This window comes from Acartia tonsa, chromosome 15 (genome assembly GCF_053477335.1).
Source record: "Acartia tonsa isolate MP-2025a chromosome 15, ASM5347733v1, whole genome shotgun sequence".
In the NCBI taxonomy this organism is placed as follows: Eukaryota; Metazoa; Arthropoda; class Copepoda; order Calanoida; family Acartiidae; genus Acartia; species Acartia tonsa.
The window spans coordinates 12,581,431-12,604,615 of NC_137274.1; the positions used below are offsets into that span (position 1 = coordinate 12,581,431).

A 23,185-nucleotide genomic window follows, 5' to 3' on the forward strand; every position below is an offset into this window, starting at 1 on the left:
TTTTCTACGAATATAAAAAAGTACAATCATATTAAAACTTCGGCCTTTGGTATCTCGGGGCTAACAAATCTAGTTTTAATCTTATAATTGTGCATTTTTATATACGCGGAAAACTGTCTATAATACGAAGCGACAAATAAACATTTTATAAACTTTATCTTACACCAGATTTTCATGTTCTCTTAATAAAATGTAACATGGTACGTAGCGAGCTAAAATAACGATTCCCCCTCCCTCCTCCTACTGAATAAACATACTAAAAAATAACAGGAGAAATAGCAACTTCTATTTGCGACAATTTTTCCCGTCATAATAACTACGTATATTATTCTATATCCATTATCTAGAGGTAAAAATATCCTTTTATATAAAGTAAAGGTTTTCTTTTGTATCTGTAGCTTAAGATTTAAATGACGGATTACCAGGCCGTTTAATTTATCTTAAAAATGAAAGAGATGTAGCTTTTTACATAGATTAAAAAGCCTTTGGAACTTTTTGTGGGTTTTATTACTTTAAATCCGATTTATACAATTTGATTTGGTTTAGTATCAAAAGGGGGTAATTTTGTTATTATCATAGGGGGATGTATATAAAGGGAGGGAGGGGAAGTTTGTACACTTAAAGGAAATGAAAGTTTAGTTTTTGGAGGGGTCTTTTGCCCAATAGCCCCTAGAAGGAAAGTTCCACAATAAAATTTCAAAGTTTTGTAGGCAGATCCAATCATAAAAGAGAGTTTACAAAAAAAATTAGCTTGATAACTGGTAAAACCAAGCCCACACGTCCAAGACAAAATTTGATACTGAATTTTCATTTTCTATAAGTGTACAAACTCCCCCCGCCCCCCCCCCCCACCCTGGCATAGTCTGATCCCTTTAGAACCCTGTTATAAATTTATCCTGCGTTTAAAATGAATTGCACAATTCCGACATCATGTCATTGTCTACATTAACGAAAAAAGAAAGATATTACGGACAGACCCTAATTATAGAAAAGCTTAGCTTTTTGACTAGCTGACCTGTAACAAACATTGCTACCATAGCTACCCCCACCACCGCCCCCCCCTCCCCCACCTCCACGCCTTTCACCGCCGCCCCTCATTCTTCCGCTATCGCCCATCCTACCGCCATCGCCCATAGGACATTCACGGGCAAAATGCCCCTCCTTCTCACACCTATAATATAATAGTTATTAAGTAAATTAGCATCGTATTTGACAGCTTTCTGCAAGTATTCAAATAAAAGAATACAGCAAGTTTTCATTTTGTTATTTGTGCAGGGAAATTGTCTGTAATGTTGTGTTATACACGAGTTTTTAGTATGGCTGAGAACAGATTTAAATCCTTTATTTTTAGGTACAATTTTCGTAGCGAAGCTAATTTGATGAAAATGTAACAGTGATGACAAGATCATAAAAGCGAGGCTCTAAAATCAGACCATAAAACATAAAACATTACCACTTGTGAAAAAAAAACAATTTAAAAAGAACGTAGGACTTTCTGGTAACTATTATAGAGTTGCTCCGGACCTTGAATATAGGTAAACTTCGCATTTAAAGATCAGAACTCTGTTAAATACAGGAAGGGAGGAGACTAGCTGGAAATTTCTCTGGTACCCAAAGTTTTATAACCACGTTATCTTCTTTGTTGTGCAAAAACTATGAGTACCTTAATCCTATTATATAAAGTAGTAAGCTTTTTTGTCTGTAGCAAAGGATCTTGCTAACCGCTGAACCGATCGGGTTCTCCTTAACAGGGTAGTTTCTCATAGGTCCCGGGAAGGTTTATAACTATTTTGGGGGAGGGTACCACTACCCTACGAAGAGAAATCGCCCCTAGAAAAAAAATTCTTAGGGTAAAACCCTCCTCAAGTGCCCCTAGAGGCCTCTAGGGGCGTATCCGCTAGTTTTGGTTATAAACTATCAGTGTCTAAACTTTTCAACCATTTGTTTAACCTGTAACAAACCATCTTAACTCCGCTCTCCTAACTTTCTGAACTCGAGCTAGATTTTATGATCCAATTTGTCACTCTGAAATTAAAATATTGGGTAAAGAGATCTTGGTATCATTTGTATACAAACATGAATTTTAAGACATCCTGTCACTTTAAAAGTATACTAGCGCGCGGCTACGCCCCTAGAAGCCTCTAGGGGTACTTAGGTTCGATATTCTCCTCTTACCTAACTTAGGTAAGAGGAGAATATCGAACTCCCAACCCTCTTTTTATTTGAGTTTTAAAAAAAGAAAAAGAAATATTTTGTTTGGGGGGAGGGGGAATTATTTATTGGAGGGTGAAGATACCCTTCCCCAAAATACTTAAAAAACCTTCCCTGGACCTTTAAGAAGCTTCACTGTAAAGGAGAACCATATTGGATAACAGTTAGAGAGATCCTTCGCTACAGACAAAAAAATGCTTACTACTTTATACATTAGGATAGGTTGCAAGATAATAGAATAGTTATTTAACGCATCATATTAGACAATTTTCCGCGGATATTAATAGAAAAATTGTAAAATATAACCAGTCTTATAAGTCTGAAACTGAAAGCGAAGACGGAGAATTTGATTGTAATCCAGCGGATATTGATCGGTTTTGAAGCTATACTGAAAAATTGGCTGTATACATAAATGTAATGTAAACAAAAATCTGATTAATTCCCTTGACTTTAACTAAAGTTCACTTCAGAAAAGAACCATATCGGTTCAGCGGTTAAGAAATTCATTTGGTACACGCAAGACAAACTTCCTATCATATTAACATTTATAATAACAAATTAAACATTTTAATTTTTAACTGTTACAATAAATAAAACATTCAAAAATACAAAATATAACGAAACACAAGATTATTTCACAGAAAAAAATAGCATAAAACTTGTAAACGCACAAATTACTAGGCAATGGTAAACAATTTATATTATTCCACAAATCGGGGCTGCACGTGTGTGGTGGTGGTCGGGGTGCTGCGCGCTGTGAGGCTCAGGAATGCCGCATAATTTGAACCATGGTTCCCGCATTTTTGTAAAAAAAAACGTTCGCGAATTTTTGCAAGAATATAAATTAAAATTTTACTAATATTTTTTGCAAAATTTTTTATCCCCGTACAAAAGTAAGATGATCTCTGTCTGTATGTTTGTTTGTAACGAAAGATCTCGGTAAGCGCAAAACCAACATGGTTCTCCTTTAGCTTCTCTTAGGTCCTCTTTTCTTCCTTTTAGTTCTTTTATGTAAATAATACTGGAAAACTGAACCCCTGTATTTTTTTTCCTTTAAAAAAGTTAGAGGGTCGAATCCCCTCTCCTACGCCCTAAAGGACCCTGTACCTAGAGGCCTCTTTGGCCGTAGACGCTAGTAGGTTGATATTTAATTTAAAAGAACTTAAATAGAAGGGAAAATTTGGTGAAATTTAACCTAAGAATAGTCAACAATAATTTTATTTAAAATAATTATTACAGAGAAAAAGATGAAACAATTACTTATACGTCGTAAGTGTCTATTTTCAGGAAAAAAGTTAAAAATGCTACATTTCATGTAATTAGTTTACACCTGGAACCTCTGTTATTTACATATATGGTCACGCAAATTTCTCTGTACTAAAAAACCCCTTTTTTTTTAAACAAGCCGTTTGAAATAATTTAACAATAGACGATAAATTGATGTACGCTTTACATAGTTCAGGTATATATCAAAATACTATGATTGGGAGAAAGGTTATACTTTTACAGACCAACAAACAAACTCTTCACTTAATTTTGGGAAAATTTTGTAATTGAAGTTTTGTCCAACTTTGTATGATATGTTGAAAGCCTAGCAGACGAAATGTAAACAAAACAAAATATTTCTAGCAGACAAACGACGAAAGGAAAAAAGCAAAATGAAGAAGTTTAATCGTAAAAAATGTTTCTGTCTTTTTGTCAGTACGTCCGTAACGGGTACATGCCGACTCCAGGCATGTTAGAATCCACCTATTTATTTGAAGCATTTTGAATAGTGAATCTTTGTACATATATGTGATTTTCTTGGTTCCTAATCGACAAGATAGAAAGCGGATTTTATTTTGTACGTACGTGGGGATTTCCTAGATGAATTATGCAGGAATCATTAATATCAGATGTACTTTAATATAATTTAAAGCAGGGTTGGGGATATCTTGGCCCATAAAAGGCACAGTTATAGGACTTAGCCAAAGTCGTGCAATCGAAAAACAATTGTGGTTGTCTGAATAAGACTTAATCGTTTTTAGTCTTTGTGAAATATTTATATCCTAGTTGCCTAAAAAACATTGATAATCTTTGCTAAAATGACAGTGTTCAAACTTTTCCACTAATCATGCCATATTATAGAAGAGATATAGATTATTATCATGATTTGGATTATTAGGTATCTTATCCTTTAGGACGGTAGAAATTAGGTACATAGTTTATGAAAATTGTGAAAAAAAAGCTTTCCCTCAAAGCGCCTTTTTGAGCGCGCAGATCCCCCCTTATATTTGAAAAAAAAAAGTTTTTTAGATGGGGGCTTTCCTTTAGGATCCCCTCCCCTCCTCCCATTTATCTTTAAAATAAATTCGATGTACTGGGGTTCAGTGCTTAATAGGCACTTCGAGAGAAAGCACCCATCTATAATGTTTTAGATGTACTTCATATGGCCATGCAACAAGGATGACAACGTCCATAAAAGCGAAGCTTTAAAATCAGTTAGTAGGATATGCGGTGTCGCTTAAATTATTGTATACCTAGTTGCCATAGGAATCAATACCACAAAAATGATTAAAAGAATAATATTAGCATACAAAAATTGTTGCCGTAATGGTAAAAATCAGCAGGTTTAAAATTGGCATACGGACTTTCTGATTATGATTATAGAGTTGCTACGCTTTCTAAATCAAACCTAACTACTGCATAAATCACCATGCCAAGTTGAAAATTTAAATGACAATTATAACATTAACATGAAGAGCTATCCGTTACAGACGGACGGACAGACACTAATTTTAAGAATAAAATCTTATCTTTTTTTCGTAATAGTCGAAGTTTTTTTTTAATATTATTTACAGAAAGATAAAAAAATTATTAAAATGGCCACAAAACATTGTTATATCTTCAATACATTAAAACAAGGTAATTTTTAAAAGCAAAGCTTTTCTATAATGAGTTTCTTTACGTATGCACTTCCGTCCGTACGTAAATGTTAGCTTTAGGCTTGATACAATTGTCCTATCGATGTCAAACTTTTCATGATGATTCCTTTAATCTTATTGTATTAAATTTTAGAAGTAAAGCCACATCTTGTCTGTCTGTCTGTCAGCAACGCCATTGGGGGAAATGTAATTTTCAAAGATGTTTTTTTATGATAGTGCTGTTTTTGTTGCCAAGTTTCCCCTTTCGTTTCATGGGATTGGTATTTTGGTGCTCCTAGAGTCCTCTTGGGGCTCTTGAAGAAGGGGGGGGTGGGGGCTCTTTGCTTTACATTTCTAAAATTAAAAAATAAAATGATTTAGTTATGGGGTATTTTTCTGTTGACGATTCTAGGGTATCTTCTCCTAAAATAGTTTGTTATAATTCACTGAACATATAAAAAGCTTCACTTTAAAGAAGGACCTTATCGGTGTAGCGGTAAATTTACACTGTACAAACACACAAACAGACAGACATCATGATATTTTTGTATAAGGAGATCCATGTCTTGTTTTATGACAATTGTTCCTTAACTGACTTTGTTCGTTGGCCCTTCTGCGATTTTTCGTTTGTGCTCCGTTTCTTAGGTATGTTGTCTTGTCATCCTTGTTAATTTTTAAAAGCGAAGCTTTTCTATAATTATGGTCAGTCTATCCGTACATTCGTCCGGAACTGTTAGCTATTTTCGTTGATTTAGTCATGTCAGAATTGTCCTATAGATTTTTTCAATTTTTTTGTGTTTTTTTTGCAGGTTTCCGAAGTAATTACCTGATTTCGAGAAATATGTCATCCCAGCCAAAGTTAGCAGGTAAGCTCCACCCATCAAAATGGCCTAAAACCGTTCCAAGACTTAAACTAGAAATAAGAAAGCCCTGTATGGTTCATAAAGGTTGTGATATCACTAACCTTACGGAAAATCCGCGCAAAATTGTGCCTTGCTCATGAAATTTTACATTGTTGTCCTTTGTAATCATTTTTCCAAAAATCAGATAGGATAATTCTATCATATAAAAAGTAGGTAGGTATGTTTTAAATGGACGAACGGACTTTCTGCTGAAGATTTTAGAGTTGCTACGCTTTCTTAATCGTACCTAACTGTTATAGGAATCATCATGCAAAATTTTAAATCAATAGCTAACCGTTATGAACGTACGTCCGGGACCACCCTTATTATTGAAAAGCTTCGCTTAAAAAAAGCAAGCAACAGTCTTTGGTGTTCTTAGTCCTATGATTTTAAAAATATTTTGTAGGTAGCAATATTTAATATTCTAATGGGTTTTTAAAGTCTATATATAAAAGGACAAGTTGCTATATTTTGTGATATTAAGAAATTGACTTCAGATCATATTTAAGATGATTCTTCTGAACTATTCCCTAGCATCTACTCTTAACGTTACCTAGGTATTTTTAGGACTTTTTGAGAAAAAAAGTCCTCTAGTGATCGGTCTTTCCACCAATTCATAAATTTTTTTAATGCTCTCTCGTCATTTCGATTGTTTTGGGGTACCCAAAAATATAGGGTTCGGCCGGATATCCGGCTGATTCCTTATACCTGATATCCGGTCCGGCTGGACATCTGGCCAAAGTTCGATATCCGGCAAATTACCGGATATACGACCGGATATCCGGCATTAAGTATAAGCCTGGTATTCGGATAGTTTCAATATCCGGCAAATTATAGGTGCCTAATAAGTTTTTTTTTATAGGTAAAGTTGCTGTGGTGACGGCCTCTACAGAGGGAATTGGCTTCGCCATTGCCAAGAGGCTGGCTACAGATGGAGCTAAAGTTGTCATCAGCTCCAGAAAGGTACAGCTCCAGCCTAGTTGATTTGGTTAGATAGATTGATAGAAAGATGGAAAGGTGCATTTCGTGAAGGTGGGTGTTTTAGGCTTTAAAATATTATGAGAACTCGATAATATGGCATGGCAGTTGCTTTTATGGGATATAACGTATATTTGTGAAAAAAACGGCGGCTGAACCGTCGTTCCGCCGAATGCCGTCAAAAAAAATTTTAAGTTCCAAGGTCATGCAATCAAAGGATTTGCTGTCTATTGGATGTTGCCTTACCTAATATTCTATAGTGGGTGTTAGAGATTAGAATATCACATCCCATTATAATTGAAGATACTACCCTTGGGTTCTCTAGGTGACAATTTCATTTCCCCCCCCCCCCCCCCCACCAAAAAACACTAAACTAGACTAAACTATTTATAATTTAGGAATGGATTTATTATTACTTAGATCTAACACCAGATTTTGATGTTCTGTAAAAAAAGTGAATCCTTTAGCAGGCTAAAATAACAATCTCCCCTATCCCCCTACTTTACCCCATTCCCTCCTCTTTTCCTGGATAATCGGCCCGACCAATAAATGCGAGGGGAAATTGCAACCTAAATTGGCAACAATTTTTCTCCTGTTATACTATTGACTTTTATTCTACATCCATTATTTTAGGAGAAAAATGTTTCAAGCGCTGTTGAAGAGCTGACCCAATTAGGTCTTGATGTTACAGGTATTACACTTAAGATCTCACAAATGACCTCTCTGATCAAGCTTAACTAACCTAGTTCAATTATCTCCTACAGGCGGGGATACTTGACTCCTTAACGACAGGTCCAACAACCCTGGCTAACTAAGGGGAGTTAAATATCTTCTTTTCTGTCCAAACACCTGGGGTATTAGGTTAAGCAACACCTATCAGAAAACCAATTCTTTTATTGATGAGTTGTGCCTGTTTTGAGCCAAGGCATTCCCCCCATACTCTAACTATTTATGTCGAGCACCTGACGTAGCAGCAGTAGGAACCATGTTTAATGTCTTAAGTAATGACGCGGTGTTAGATAACTTCTTACAAAAAGACAATTTAAAATTCTGTTAGCCCGGGCTTACAAACCGCAGGGATGGCAAAACTGGTTTCAATCTTTTTATATTTTTTTTTCTTTCAATATCCGCGGAAAGCTATCTATATAATACTATTCGATAAATAATTAATCCTTATACTAAAGTAACAGGATGTCTGTGTGTGTGTTTTTGTGTCTGTACCGAAGGATCTCGCTGATCGGGTTCTCCTTAACAGGATACCTTCTTATAGGTCCCTGGAAGGTTTTTATTAACTATTTTGGTGGAGGGTACCACCATCCTCCCAAAAGAAATCACAATAAATCGAAATTTTTTTCTCTCGAATAGAGACTCCTACGTAACATTGCAAAGTATCGTAGAATATTGATAGAGACTCCTTCGAAACATTGAAAGGCTAGTATTTTTTTTTTAACCAAACATTTAAAGTGCCACTAGAGGCCTCTAGGGGCGTAGCCGCTAGTATAAATATAAATGAATATTTACATCCCTCAGTATTAATTAAATGATAAGCTATCGCTCGGCTAATATGTAAGATAGACGGCTGATTTTTTTTGTGTGTAGATTGCCTAATAACAAGAGCATCCGTTAATGTAATCTGCCAGTCATGCTTTGAAAATATGGATATTAAAACATGTTTAGATAGAATTTGTGATTTTTTTCTGTTTTGTTTTTTATTGTTGACCACCGAATTTCTTTTTTTTTTTTGAAGATTCTCTACAAAAGACGTTTTTAGGAACTGTATGCCACGTTGGAAAATCAGAAGACAGGAAAATATCTTTTGTCGTATTCATTCGAAACTTGTGGATAAGAACCGGTTCTCATCAATACGAAAAAACTATGTCTAGCATCGTATCATATCCAGTTTACTACGAATATAGAAATATACAATCACTAGCGGCTTCGCCCCTAGCCTATAGGGGCTTTGCCCCAGGAGGTTTAATCAAGCCAATTTTTCATATTTTAGATTAAAAGAAAAAATAAAATAAAAATTTTTTTTTTTGGGAGGGGGTAGTCGACCCCACTATTTTAATTTTAGTTTTAAAAAGAAAGAAAATTTTTTTGAGGTTTTTTTTTAATTTTTTTGGGGGGTTCGGGGTGTCCACTCCCCCCCCCCCCCCACCAAGAAAATAGTTATAAACCTTCCCGGGACCTATGAGAAGCTACCCTGTAAAGGAGAATCCGATCGGTTCAGCGGTTAGCGAGATCCTTCGCTACAAACAAACAGACAAATAGACAAACAGACAGACATCATTTTTTTTAGCCCGTGTCTTCGGTATCTCGGGGCTAAAAAAACTTGTTTTAATCTTATAATTGTACATGTACATTCTATATCCGCGGAAAGCTGTTTATGACACAATACGAGAAAGAACTATTATAATTCACTTTGTCCGTCTGTCCGTCAGTCAGTCTTTAACGCTATGGGGCGAAATGTGAATTTCTCGGCGACTACTAAAGTTAGAAAGTTAAATTTTTTAGTGTAGATTCCTATAACATATTCGCATCTAATCTATACTAGGGTGAGTCGATTTTGGACATTTTTTTCTGAGGCCAAAGCGGGGATCTGCAAATGATTTGTATGAGTATAATACACCTCTGGATGATTTTAAATTTATCCTAAGTCTTAAAACCGCTGACGACCAGACATTCAATTGTATAGCTATTTGTAAATGGGAGTCAAAAATTTATTGAATCAGAACTATGGCTTCATGGTGCTCCCAGGAAAGGCATTGAGGAGTAGAATCAGGAACTTTTGACCGTTTCAAAATATCTCGTTCCTAGCCTGAGAAAATCTAAAAAGCCTCCACAAATTGGACAATTCTCAATAAATCTCTAAAAAATGTGTTTTTTTTAGTGATTTCTAAGGCTAGGAACGAGATATTTTGAAACGGACAAAAGTTCCTGATTCAGCTCCTCAAGTCCTTTCCAGGGAGCACCATGAAGCCATAGTTCTGATTCAAAAATTTTTTTGAAAGTCGTCTTTGCATATTAATAAGTAATCAAATATATTTTTAGTGGTCGCGTCCTAAAACTCAATTTTTTAAAATTCTTTTTCGGTCAGAAATGTTTTAAAGGTTAACTTTATCTGTTGCATATCCCCTCTTTGTTTAATTCCGATATGAACCTGCCCTAATCTATACATTGTTTTGTTTCCTTCTGTCTGTCAATTATGCTTTTTGGAGTTTTATTTTGCACATTATCTCTTTTTTTTTCTTTGGTATGTCCATTTCATGATTTTTTTGGGGACTTTTATACTTATGGATGTTGTCATGCTTGTTTTTTTATTTAATAATGGCTTAGTCCCTAGCATCTAGGAGCTCTAAATACGAAGGGAAATCAGAAGATAGCCAAAAACCATCCGAAGATTAAGATCTAATAAATAACATAGCCCAAAATATATATTTTTAAATGTTATTCACATATTTGAAGAAAAAAAGCATATTTTGTTTCATAAGTTGACTTCTAACTCTTCAAAAAAAAATTTATATTTGATTTTTACCTGTACAGAGAGGACCTCGAGGCCTGCAGCACCTGAACTTGGAGGCCTATCCAAAAAATATTTAAAAATGGGAAAATCCATCATATAAGAATGATTTTATCCCTAATAACCTATCCTCTCAGTCCAAAGATAAAGCCTCTACTCACTGTTTACGCAAATGTGTCAAAACTCCCCCCCCCCCCCCTTATGCCAAGTTTTATTCTACAGGACAATTCTTACATTCATAAACAAACATTAAGAGCTGTCCGTTACATAAAAAACGAACGGACCTTTCCCTAAATATAGAACAGCTGCGCTTATAAAAAAGATATTTTTTGATGTACAGACAGAAAATGATCTCGACAGCTGTGGATAAATATGGAGGAAGGCTTACATCATGTGTGTTGGGGGGGTGATTTGGGTGTTTTTGTTGGGAGTGGGGTGTTTGGGTGTGTGTTGGGAGTGGGGTATTTGGGTGTTTGTTGGTGTGAGGTTGGGGGTATTTGGGTGTGTGTGTTGGGAGGGGGGGGGGAACAGTATTTGTGTGTTGGGGGTTGCTGGAGTGTGTGTTTGTCGGGTGTGAACTAAAGGCATGGGGGAAGAGTACATTGGACTATTAATTAAACTTTTTCCATTGTATAAGATCCTATAAAACTTTGGGTACCAGGCCAATGTAATTTCTAATTTAATGTCCCCTCCAACCCTTCCCCCCCCCCCTTCTGAAAACACGCAAAATGTGAGCTGACCGCTGATTCCAGGGCTGGATATTCTAGTTTCCAACGCGGCGGTCAACCCATTCTTTGGACGCGCCCTGGACTGCCCGGAGGATAGTCACATTAATTGGCAAGGATCTACCTAAAGGGATAAGACAATGGTCAATGAATTGATGTACAGCCCCAAATGATGATTCTCAAAATTACCCCTTCTGTACATTAGTGATTGAAATGTTTGAACATTTAACTTAATACATCAACCAATCAAAATTCACTGAAGTTTCCAAAGTTGTTAAGCTAACTAACAAGAAAACGTTATTGGAAAAAGTGTAATTTCGTTAAGTAGGTTGTAGTCATTAAGTCAGACTGTTCTTTATTATAGACCATTATTTCATATACATATATACATTTGGTTATAATGAAGAACATATCATTCTTTTTTTTTGCGGGCGCTTTCTTTTACATTTCAATCAATTTTTAATAGGGATGGCAATCCGCCGAATTTTTTGGGTCGGATTCAGATTCTTACAAAAATCCGCCCCTTAAAAAGCGGATTAATACGTGGGTTGCGGATTCTTTTTTTTTTTATGGATTGCGGATTCTAGCAATATTTTTAAAAGCGAAGCTTTTCTATAATTAGGGTCGATCCGTACGTCCGTCCGTACGTCCGTCCGTCCGAGATAGATAGCTTTTATTCGTTAATTTAGGCATGTTAGAATTGTTCTATCGATTTCAAACTTTGCATGATGATTCCTGTAGTATTTAGGTACGATTTAGAAAGCGTAGCAACTCTATAATCATTACCAGAATGTCCGTACGTCCATTTTAAACATGTTGATTTTTCGTCCGAGATAGATAGCTTTTATTCGTTAATTTAGGCATGTTAGAATTGTCCTATCGATTTCAAACTTAGCATGATGATTCCTGTAGTAGTTTGGTACGATTTAGAAAGCGAAGAAACTCTATAATCATTACCAGAATGTCCGTACGGCCATTTTAAACATGTTGATTTTTCTACTTTTTTAACAACAAAATTTTATGTGATCTAATTATCCGTTTGATCTGGTTTTTGGTATATTGATTCCTGTGACAACAAAGAACAATATTATAAGCGAAGCAACTCTATAATCAAGTCCTAAAAATGTAAGTATGTCCATAAACATTATTCTGTATCAAGCAGTTTTCCAACAAATTTACTTACAATTTTGCTTCGACTCTTATACTTTATATTCTGATTATTCAGTTTAGACACTATACAAATGTTAATGTCCGTTTGTCCTACCGTTTCAGTGCTTCGCTTTTATGGATGTTGTCATCCTTGTTAAAGGTATGTTTATAAATAAAAATTCTAGCCCCTACAGCGGCCATTTTCTAACACTTACTTAACCTAACCTAACCTAAACTAAGCAAGAAAAGTCATAAAAATTAGCAATCTGAATCCGCAATTTGAACTGTGTATTGCAAATTCAAATTGCCAACCCCTATTTAAAAATGTGACTAAAACTGTAGGAGATGTGGGATAAAATATTTGACATCAATGTGAAAACAGCTTTTCTTCTTTTTAAAGGTAAAATGTTTTTTTTACAATATGGCTTTGTAACCAATCAATATCCCCAAGATTAGAACCGGTTTTCAGCCACACTGAAAAATATCTATAGCCTCGTATTACAGAAAATTATTTAAAGAAAAATCATAACATTAAAGCCAGTTTTGTTAGCCCAGGCTTTTGGCTGTCTATAATACGGTGCGATCAATTAATATTAGCGAAGCTACTCTGTAAAGGAACTGTCTGTCTGTTGGTCCACTAGTTACGCTTTAGGGAAAATGTGAATTTCTTGACAGCTGGTAAAGATAGATGGTTGATTTTTTTGCGAAGATTTAATTTTTTAGCACTCGATATACAGTAAACTGTTGTTGGTCTATCAGTAATGCAAAAAAAAACGTGATTTTTTTTGAATGAATAAAAGGGGTAGTTGCACGAAGTGCATTTAAACTTGAATTTAGTGAACTGCTTATTTTTTTTCGTCAATAGGTTAAACTACATCTATAGGATATATATTTGAAAGAATTTCAATTTCCTACAAGGTAGTTTTAATAATGCTAGCGGCAGCATCTAGGAGCTCTAAATTCGAAAGGATATGGAAGGGCATAAAAATAGCTTAAAACCATACAAAGAGTTAGTTATAAGAATTTAAAAAATAGCCTAAAACCATCTGAGGGCCTATACAAAACTTCCCTCTAAAGGAGAACCATATCGGTTCAGTGGTTAGCGAGATCCTTCACTACAGACCAAAAAAACTTTATATATATGTTGCATATATTTTTGGATATATGGAACATAAATGGCTCTCCTTTTTTCAAAAAAATAGCAGGAAGACTAGGTAGGTATTTTAGTGGTGCGTAATTGGTTGTTATTTATTGTAATACAAAATTATATATGTTATATGGCATATTTGTAAAACTTTTGCTTCAAATCATTTCTTTGAAATGCACTTCATGCAACTGTCCCTTGTTTAAGATTCTAACCCTTTGATTGCACGACCTTTGTCTGGAAGGCCTAGTAGGAATTTCCCTTAACTATTCATGTCGTGCCCCTGACATAGCAGCAACAGTAAAATGGATATACAGTGTGTTTTTTTTATGGGAACTTTTTTGAAAGCAATTTTACCCCACTTATAGTTATCAGAATTTAATGATTAATGGCTTATTTTCTCCGTTTTTTAAGGCAATTTATAGAACATTAAAAAAATACTACAGTTTTTGTTAAAAAAGTACAGTAAAATGTAAAATTCAAAACTTAGGTGTCAACATCTAAAAATGGTTTTAGCGCATCTTTCTTATGTTCAAATCTTCTACCTTTTGCAAGAATGGCTGCAAAACGCTTCAAAGTTGAGATCTAGAGCTAAAGATTAATACAGATACTATTGGGGACATGTACTAGAATGTATCAAAGTTTGAAGGTCATAATCAGGGAGGGAGTACTGGCCCCCCAAAGTCGACTACTAAAAATCCAATTTTTTTCTTGCAAAGGGTAGAAGAACATAAGAAAAATGCGCTAAAACCATTTTTAGATGTTGACACCTAAGTTTTGAATTTTACATTTTACTGTACTTTTTAATTAAAAACTGAAATATTTTTTTAATGTTCTATAAATTGCCTTAAAAAACGGAGAAAATAAGCCATTAATCATTAAATTCTGATAACTATAAGTAGGGTAAAATTGCTTTCAAAAAAGTTCTCATAAAAAAAACACTAGAATATACGTGGATATTATGACATGGGCCAAATTGTCTTCAATTTAGGTTGCTATCATCGAAATCACTAATTGGTCAGTTTGTTCATCTAGTAGGGGAGGGGGTTAAAGGGGGTAGAGGTGAGGGGTCGATATTTTAGCCAGCTACAAGCTTCGATAATGTATGATCCAAGTAATGATATATCCATTAGTTGGAACCATTTTGGATCATGCAAAGAAAAGGAAGTAGCGGATTTCGTCAATTTTTACAGTAGCTTTTCTCCTATTTCTAACCCCTACGAGGGGCTCTCTAACTGTTGGGCAATCATTATCATTTACCTAACCTAAAATTAACTAAAATTATCAAAAGCTACTGTAAAAATACAACGCAACCCGCTACTTCATTTTCTTTCCATGATCCACCACTTTTATTTGTTTAGAATGTGCCCCCCTAATGGAGGAGAGAGGAGGTGGCTCCGCCATCTTTATTTCCAGCATTGGAGGTGAGTTAGCCCATCAAGATCTTGCAAACGGCGAGACAATTTTTTTTGAAAGATTCGTATTTGTCAGGGAGGAGGGTGGGGACATTAGGTAGTTTATTACACTAGTCCCTTAAGTTTCATAAAAATCGTTTTCTTATTCGATGGCTTAACAACTTTTGGGGACTTTTATTGAATTTTAATTCGTTGGACATTAAGTTTAGTGTCTAAATATTTCAATCACTAACTGTAATCTCCAGAGAGGTTAATTTTGTGCATCATCTTTAGGTATGTACATCAATTTATTGGACTTTGTCTTATCCCTTTAGATCCCAGTAGAACACATATCCTTACAGAAAAATAAACATAAATGCCAATCCACACAGGCATCTAAAGGGATAAGACAATGGTCGATAAATTGATGTACATCCCCAATGATGATACACAAAATTACCCCTTCTGTAAATTACAATATGTGGTTGAAACGTTTTGAAACTTAACTTGATAAACTAACAAATAAAAAGAAAAACCTTTGGGGACTAGTGTAATAAACAGCCCAATGTCCCCCCTTCCCTTTTTTTTCAGGATTCCAGCCCATACCATTCCTCGGCCCCTACAGTGTTAGCAAAACTGCGCTGCTGGGTCTTACAAAGGTAAACATTCGGCTACTACCATTACCTCGTAAAGGCTGGATCCTGCTTCGATTTTAAGTGATCATCTAGAGAATCCAGAGCATCATCCGCGTGTAATGGGATGTGATACTCTAACACCCAAGGATATTCATACCCAAGTAACATCCATCAGACAGCTAACCCTTTGATTGCACAACATTTGTCGGAGAAGTCCTAACTGTGCATGGTAATGAGTTGCGCCTGCACATGGGCCAAGGCATTCCCCCTACATTTACTATTTTTGTCGCGCATGACATAGCAGCAGTAGGAACCATTTTTAACGTCTTTAGTTAGACGCGGTGTCGGCCCGAGATCACTCTCCGGCGACGAGCGGATGCGCAATGTGTTGAGCCACCAACGCGGTTTTAAAAAAAAATTCTGAAAGGGACAATACCCAAAAATTCATATATAAAAAGTAACAGGATATATTTCACTGTGGGCTAGAATTGAATCAAGACAAAAGTTAGTGCCGAGCCCTGGGACCTATGTATGCTGAAAATAGACATAAAAACCATGATGGTTCCAGGTAACACCAAAATATTTTAGCGGGGGCTTTTTAAGTAAATTAGATTTGAAAATTTCAAGTTCAATTTTCACCCCCTAGGAGTTGCCGCATAATCATGACAAGAAAAGCAAATATTATTTATTTTTAATTTTGAACAACTTTGCTTTTATAAAGTTCTTCATAAAACCACTCCTGAAGGGAGTTAATAAATGGCCATTTTTATCACTTGCTTTGCAAAGGTCACGAAAATTCAGCCTAAAATAAATCATATATAGAGAGGTTTTAAGAAGGACTTCATAAAAGCAAAGTTGTTCAAAATTTTAAATAAATAATACTTGCTTTTCTTGTCATGATTATGCGGCAACTCCTAGTGGGTGAAAATTGAACTTGAAATTTTCAAATTTAATTTTCTCAAAAAGCCCCCGCTGAAATATTTTGTTTTTACCTGGAATCATCATGGTTTTATGTCTATTTTCACCATACAAAGGTCCCAGGGCTCGGCACTTACTTTTGTCTTGATTCAATTCTAGCCCACAGTGATGTATGTATGTCTGTAGCTTAAGATCTCGCTAACTGCTTCAAAGACATGGTTCTCCTTTACAGGGAAGATGCTTAAAGTTTCAGGGAAGGTTTATAACTATTTTGGGAGAGTAACCCCCCTCCCTCTCTCCAAGGTGAAATCAACATAGAAAAAATACCCACTCACTCTCAAAAAAAAACATTTTTTTATATCAAATGTACATGGTCGAATATTCACCACCCTTTACTCACGTTTCAACCACTAATTATTATCTACACAAGGCGTAATTTTGTGTATCGTCATTGGAGATGTACTTCAATTTTTTGCCATTGTCTTATCCCTTTAGATCAATGGCCATTTGTATCTTGTTAAACTAATGAGGGAGGGGATATTGGGCTGTTTATTACACTAGTCGCCAAAGTCTTTTAATAACGTTTTCTTATTCGTTGGCTTAACAACCTTGGGGACTTTTATTGAATTTGATTGGTTGGTTCATTAGGTTGATTGTCCTAACTAGGGTTAGGCCGGATACTTTTTTGGCCGGATACCTGATAACCGGCTGATTTCTAATGCCGGATATCCGGTTCCGGCCGGATATCTGGCCAACGTTCTATATCCGGCAAATTACCGGATATCCGGCGCAAAAAATCAGCCGGATATCATGTAACCGGATAGTTTTAATGACTGGTATCCGGCCGGATATTGAAAATGACTGGATATCCGGCCGGAAAAACGGACAGACCGGATATCCGGCCCAACCCTAGTTTCAACCATTAATTGTAATCTACAGAAGGAGTATTTTAGTGTATTATCATTGGGGATGTACATCAATTTATCAGCCATTGTCTTATCCCTTTACATTCCTCCGTTGTCATCCTTGTTAATATTCAGTGTTTGGCGGCAGAAACGGCGGCGGATAACATTCGAGTCAACTGTGTCGCCCCAGGACTCGTCAAAACAAAGGAATCAAGTTAAAAATGGATTTTGGTTCTAATCAAGCATATATATTTATCCGTTTCAAAGCCATACTGGAATAGTTATCGCTTCGTATTATAGACAGCTTTCCGCGGATAGTAAAAAGAAAATTATAATGTTTATTCAGTTTGATTTTTGATAAATATTTTTCGTGGAATAATTATAAGTAGGCATTATTTTTCAGTATGGCTTAGGACCAGTTCCAATCCAGCGGATATTGATCGGTTTCGAAGCCATACTGGAATATAATTTCAAGACATAAAATTTCTTTAGTTTTGATATTTTTTTTTGGGGGGGGGGGGTGTAGACTTCCCCCGCCCCTACCACAAGTGCCTCTAGGGGCATATGTGCAAGTACATATTAAACTTGATCCCTTACAAAGTTTGCCTCAGCTTTGACTGATAATGAGGATATAGCTGACAGAGCTCTAGAGAATATTCCTTTAAACAGGTAATGATAACATACTCAAAATATTCAACAATAATAGGAGTTTTCCAAGGCTCTATTCTTGGTCCTCTCCTCAGCTCTGACTGATAATGAAGATATAGCTGACAGAGCTCTACAGAATATTCCTTTAAACAGGTAATGATAACATACTCAAAATATTCAACAATAATAGGAGTTCTCCAAGGTTCTATTCTTGGTCCTCTTCTCAGCTCTGACTGATAATGAAGATATAGCTGACAGAGCTCTAGAGAATATTCCTTTAAACAGGTCAGTTCGTAATTCTTTGAGGGATTTGTAATTTTATTGGCTGCTATTCCAGATAGACTACTATTTTGTGAAGATACAACTTATTTGGTTCGTCAGTGTGTCATGGTCCGTCAGTGTGTCGGGGTATTTTCTCGGATGCTGTATAAGATAGACAATATAGAATTTTATGACATATGCGAATAAAGTCTGTCTGTTGGTTTGTTTGTTTGTTTGATTAGCCATAGTTTCTTAGGGTTTGGACCTAAGACTCCTGGAGTATGTTGAGACACTTTTGTATAGCCACCAGGGCCAGCTCAAGCTCCACGTTCAAGTATGACTTGACACGCTGTCTCATGAGAGCTCCTCGTTATTACCTCACCCTCGCCGGTTTTGAGTATGGCAGGTGTCCCAGATTAAGTCACTGTAATGAATGACGCTCTCCTCAGAGGAGCCTGGGATTAAGGGAAGTGATGGTATTATACACTTGATTATTAGGCATCCAAACTACCTAACAATCTCCCTTCCAACGCAACTGGGGGAGGTTGCGTGAATACACATTGGAGAATTCGAGACAACATGTTGTGATCGCAACATGCATGGGTTTGAACTCGAATTCTCATCACCGTAACTCAGTGCGGTACCACAGAGCTACGGCGCCCCCTCTGTTGGTCATGCTATAAGGACTTAAACCCTACTTTTAAGGTTGCATGATTTTTGCATATTTTATCATTTTATCAATAACTTTCTCATTCGTTTGCTTAAAAACTTTGGAACCTTTGTCATATCTTGATTGGCCTGTACATACTTGCTGTGTTCAACCTTTTCCACCAATAATTTTGATTCATCTAGATTTGGTGTGCCTGATGACATTGGAGGGATTGTTAGTTTTCTAGCTTCTTCAGATGCGGCCTACATCACTGGAGAAAATATTGTTGTCGCAGGAATCAAATAATCAGTAATCAATACATTTCAAATTTAAATTTAAATTTGAAATCTACAAATCCCACCCATATGAAATTTTAATCTACAAATCCTCCCTTTATGAAAAATGACATACAAGCTTTTTCATTTTTTTAATGAGAGGGAGTTAAAATGAGGGGCGTAAAAAAAACAGGGGGGGGGGTCGCCTTTAAGCTCTGAAACGGTATGACAGACGAACATTGACTCTTGTAGAGTGTCAGAACTGAATATGAATAACTTAAATATACAAGTTTTGACAGAATTAAACGTAAATTTGTTGCAAAACTTCTTAGAATACGGTTTAAGGACATACTGACATTTTTTGGATGTGATTATAGAGATGCTTCGCTTATAATATTGTACCTAATTGTAATAGGAATCAGTCCTCCAAAAATCATCAATCAATCAATCGAATAAGGAGGGGGGGGGGGACTCCCAAAGACTAATTATTTGATTACTAATTATTCCCCAATTAGGTGGTACCCAGAGTAGATTGTAACAGAGCCCAGGGACATTGGACCGATTATTACCAAAGTCCCCAAAGTTTTATAACATTTTCTTATGAATTGAATAAATAACCTTGGGGACTTTCATTGAAGTTTGTTTGGTTTGTTTATTAAGTCGAGTGTCCAAAAGTTTCTAACATCAATTGTAATCTACAGAAGGGGTAATTTTCTGTATCATTTTTGGGAATGTATATCAATTTATCGGCCATTGTCTTATCCCTTTAGATTAACAAACAGAGCTCCTAGATGATAGGAGCGGTTTATCCTAATGTAAAAGTAACTGGATCACTATGTCTGTTTGTACCAAAGGATCTCTATAACCGCTAAACCGATATGGTTCCCCATTACAGTGTACCTTTCCCGGGAGGTTCGGGGAAGGTTTTTAACTATTTTTGAGTGTCAAATGTCCAGTTTTGTTGCTTCCTTTATTCCAGGGACGAGGTATAGGACATCTGATTTCCAGGGAAGGATTAATTTTATACCTCAGATACAATCCACTTTCAGTCATTAGATACAGTCTCAATCTGATGTAGATATTCTCTTCTCATCTTTACCAGGAAGCTTTACCATAGTCTTCTGCAATAGGCATTGAACAATTGGTAGAAAAAGAATACACTCAGGTAGTTGATATACGTTGGCTTAGCTGATTGGCTTGCCAGGACTTGATCAATAAACTGCAAAGAAAAATAACAAGATTAATTTTCTTGAAAGTTTATGCATTTGGTAGCAAGTTTAAAGATCATTCCATAAAAAAAATATTCTTTTAATTGCAAATTATAAATGTTTTAAATATATGAAAATATGGTGCTACAAAAAACACAATAAATTATGGTGCTACAAAATATAACCCGGAGTTTACTAGTAAATTTTATAAATTAAATACAAATATAATGACTTTTACCTAGTCAGGGATTGCAGATTTCTTAAATAGGAGCTTTTTCATCATCACACTTTGCAAGTTGAACTTTTAAATCTTAAAAGGAAATAAACTTGGTAAGTAAAAAAAAACATTATTTTCTTTCTTTTTCAAAAATCTTTAAAATGATAAATTTTCATTCAATATTAAATAATCATTGTACCTTACTCAAAAACCACTATTGTTTTCGGGCTTTTGCAGGTATACAGATAGAACAAGATGATTCCAGATACAATCAGGTACAACTAAAAGATTTAAATATTCTTTATTAACTATAACTTTTAATTGTCTTTCTATTTTTTGAAATATCTTGAATCTTTTTTATATTGCATATTAACGGCAATTTTGATAATACATAAATTAACAAAAAATGTATAATAATCAAACAAACCTCAGAATTCCTTTAAATGTCCTCTAAGGGCTCAAATGTTACAGGTAACAGGAAAACTTCATTTTCTAAATACAATATAATCTTTTCAATTTTCTGTTTTTTTTATAAAGTAAACTTTTTAACAATGATTTTAAACAAATATTGAAATTGAGTTATGACCATTTTGGTCCTGCTTTAATGCTAAAATTACTTTTTCTTTTTAAATATTTACATAATATGAAATAAATACTTACAACTTCCGTGGCCTGGCTAAGCAGCTCCTCTTTGCTATCCACAGCGGGAGGATATATGCCGGCAAGTTCACGGAATCCAGGTAATGTCTTTAAAGTCTGAAATTAGTAGCCATTATTGTCTTTTCTAGCTAATTATGAATTTCAAACGATAAAAACATGTACTTTACTAATTCTGGATCCATCTTCTGGAGTTGTTTCAAAAGTTGGAGGTAGCAGGTAATTTTCTCCACACCTAAAACAGCATCAGTTGGACATTTGACATTGAGAAGGGGACAAACACCTTCCCAAAGAGAAATCGCCTCTAGAAAAAAGGACCCCTCCCCCAAAACAAAATATTCTCACTTTTTCAATTTAAAACAAAATTTGAGAATGGGGAGGGGAACGATTGATCCCCCCTAGGGGCCTCTATGAGCAAAACCTCTAGTATAAGAAAAAAAAAAATTAGTAAAATTTATACATAGTTAAAAATATATTTTTATAGTTTCAATTCTGTTGTTTTTATTAGCAAATCTAATTTACAATAAACTTTGTCTGTTCGTCCGTCAATCCGAACTGAACCGGGGGAAATGTTATTTTTCTCGGCTGCTATTCAAAATAGATGCCACATGGCACAAAATCATACCATATAAAAATTTTCTAAAGGTTTCGTGATTGTATTTGTAATTTAAATTATGCCAGGAAAAATCCTCCAATGTTTTTGGTAAAAATCTTTGAAACTTTTGAATTTTGTTATTATCAAAATGTTATTGTAACTCAAACACTGCAGTGTATTACTTATAACCTTTTGTTATTTATTCTATGTTAAATCATATCGCATCGCTACTTTTGGATGTTGTCATCCTTGTTTTTAGCGCAGATACTTTACAAAGTTCGGTCCGCCTGTTCGTCTGCAACGGCTAGCATCAATCATTAATTTAAGCATGTTAGAATTGTCCTATTAATTTCAGACGTTGCATGATGATTCATGTAACTATTAGGTATTTGTTAGAATTGACCTAAAATGTTTGTCTGAAACATGAAAGCGAAGCATTTAGGGTAGGTCCGTCCCACCTCATACCAATAACGAAATTAATTCGGAAATAAATCACGAAACCTATACGTGTTTTTCAGCTGTCGTTGGGGGGCAATACATCGTAAAATTGACGACCTCTCCATTTGCCCCCCAAATATTATTTTAGATTTAATTCCCTTGTTGGTTATACCTTATTCCTGGGTCCGTCCGTTTGAATTCTAATTTGTTACACGATGATTCAGATAACAGTTAGGTACAATTTATAAACAGTAGCAACTACATATTTATACACTAGAGTTGGCTCGATATAATTATCTCCCTATTGGCTAGTTTTCTATATGCATATCTATTTCTCAATAAATCTATTTTCCTCACCCGGCATTACTATCTAAAAGAAAGTAAATATTTAATAATCTAAATGATTTTAAAAAGATTTTTTAAATTATATTTTTTTCTTTACATTACCATCACCAAAGGGTTAATGATGATGATTACAATTTTAGTTTAATATTTGAACACACAAAGTGTCGCCACAATCGAATTCTTTTAAAATAGAGTTTTCTTAAATTTATTATATTATAAATCTAAGTTTTCTTTTTTATGATTAGAAATTAAATACATTGATATAAGGTAAATAGCAACATGAAATTAAAGAAAGGAATTTATTTTTAAAAAAGTAAAATAATGGGTCTTATCGTTCTGGGCAATGAGAGTTTATTATGGATTATTGGAGCACTATGAGTTTTAAACAAATATTCCTTGGAAAACTTGAGCTCCTTTATAGACATTTATTTCCTATATAGATCTGACATGGATCTTGAAGCAATTAAGCAGGCCGTTTTGTACATGTTAAAAATTGGAAGATTTCATT

General features: G+C 35.1%; 2 protein-coding genes across 18 annotated transcripts in view; one reads left to right on the forward strand and one right to left on the reverse strand.

Annotated features, from left to right (window-relative positions):
* LOC145306864 (uncharacterized) overlaps positions 1-23,185 on the reverse strand; it is a 282,216-nt gene that overhangs the window by 10,695 nt on the left and 248,336 nt on the right. For all 14 annotated transcript variants that reach the window (XM_080149202.1, XM_080149201.1, XM_080149199.1 and 11 more), the window contains exons 2-3: positions 1,951-2,027; positions 1,016-1,171 (exon numbers count right to left, since the gene is read on the reverse strand). In XM_080149202.1, coding sequence (XP_080005328.1) covers positions 1,016-1,171; positions 1,951-1,964 — 170 coding nt within the window. In that variant the 5' untranslated portion in view covers positions 1,965-2,027. The remainder of the gene's footprint in view (positions 1-1,015; positions 1,172-1,950; positions 2,028-23,185) is intronic.
* On the forward strand, positions 5,029-21,789 carry LOC145306863 (dehydrogenase/reductase SDR family member 4-like). 4 transcript variants are annotated; one of them, XM_080149187.1, is made up of 15 exons: positions 5,029-5,115; positions 5,924-5,980; positions 6,879-6,979; positions 7,628-7,685; positions 8,766-8,795; positions 10,851-10,890; positions 11,265-11,332; positions 12,729-12,788; positions 14,894-14,956; positions 15,518-15,585; positions 17,520-17,585; positions 17,980-18,053; positions 19,146-19,239; positions 19,735-19,763; positions 19,986-21,789. In XM_080149187.1, exons 1-14 carry the CDS (start codon positions 5,073-5,075, stop codon positions 19,753-19,755), a joined length of 843 nt encoding a protein of 280 aa, XP_080005313.1. In that variant the 5' UTR covers positions 5,029-5,072; the 3' UTR covers positions 19,756-19,763; positions 19,986-21,789. The 4 variants fall into 4 exon arrangements, with proteins under 4 accessions (XP_080005313.1, XP_080005311.1, XP_080005312.1 ...); XM_080149185.1 differs by having other exon boundaries at positions 19,146-19,235; positions 19,731-19,763; XM_080149186.1 differs by lacking the exon at positions 19,986-21,789 and having other exon boundaries at positions 19,735-19,849.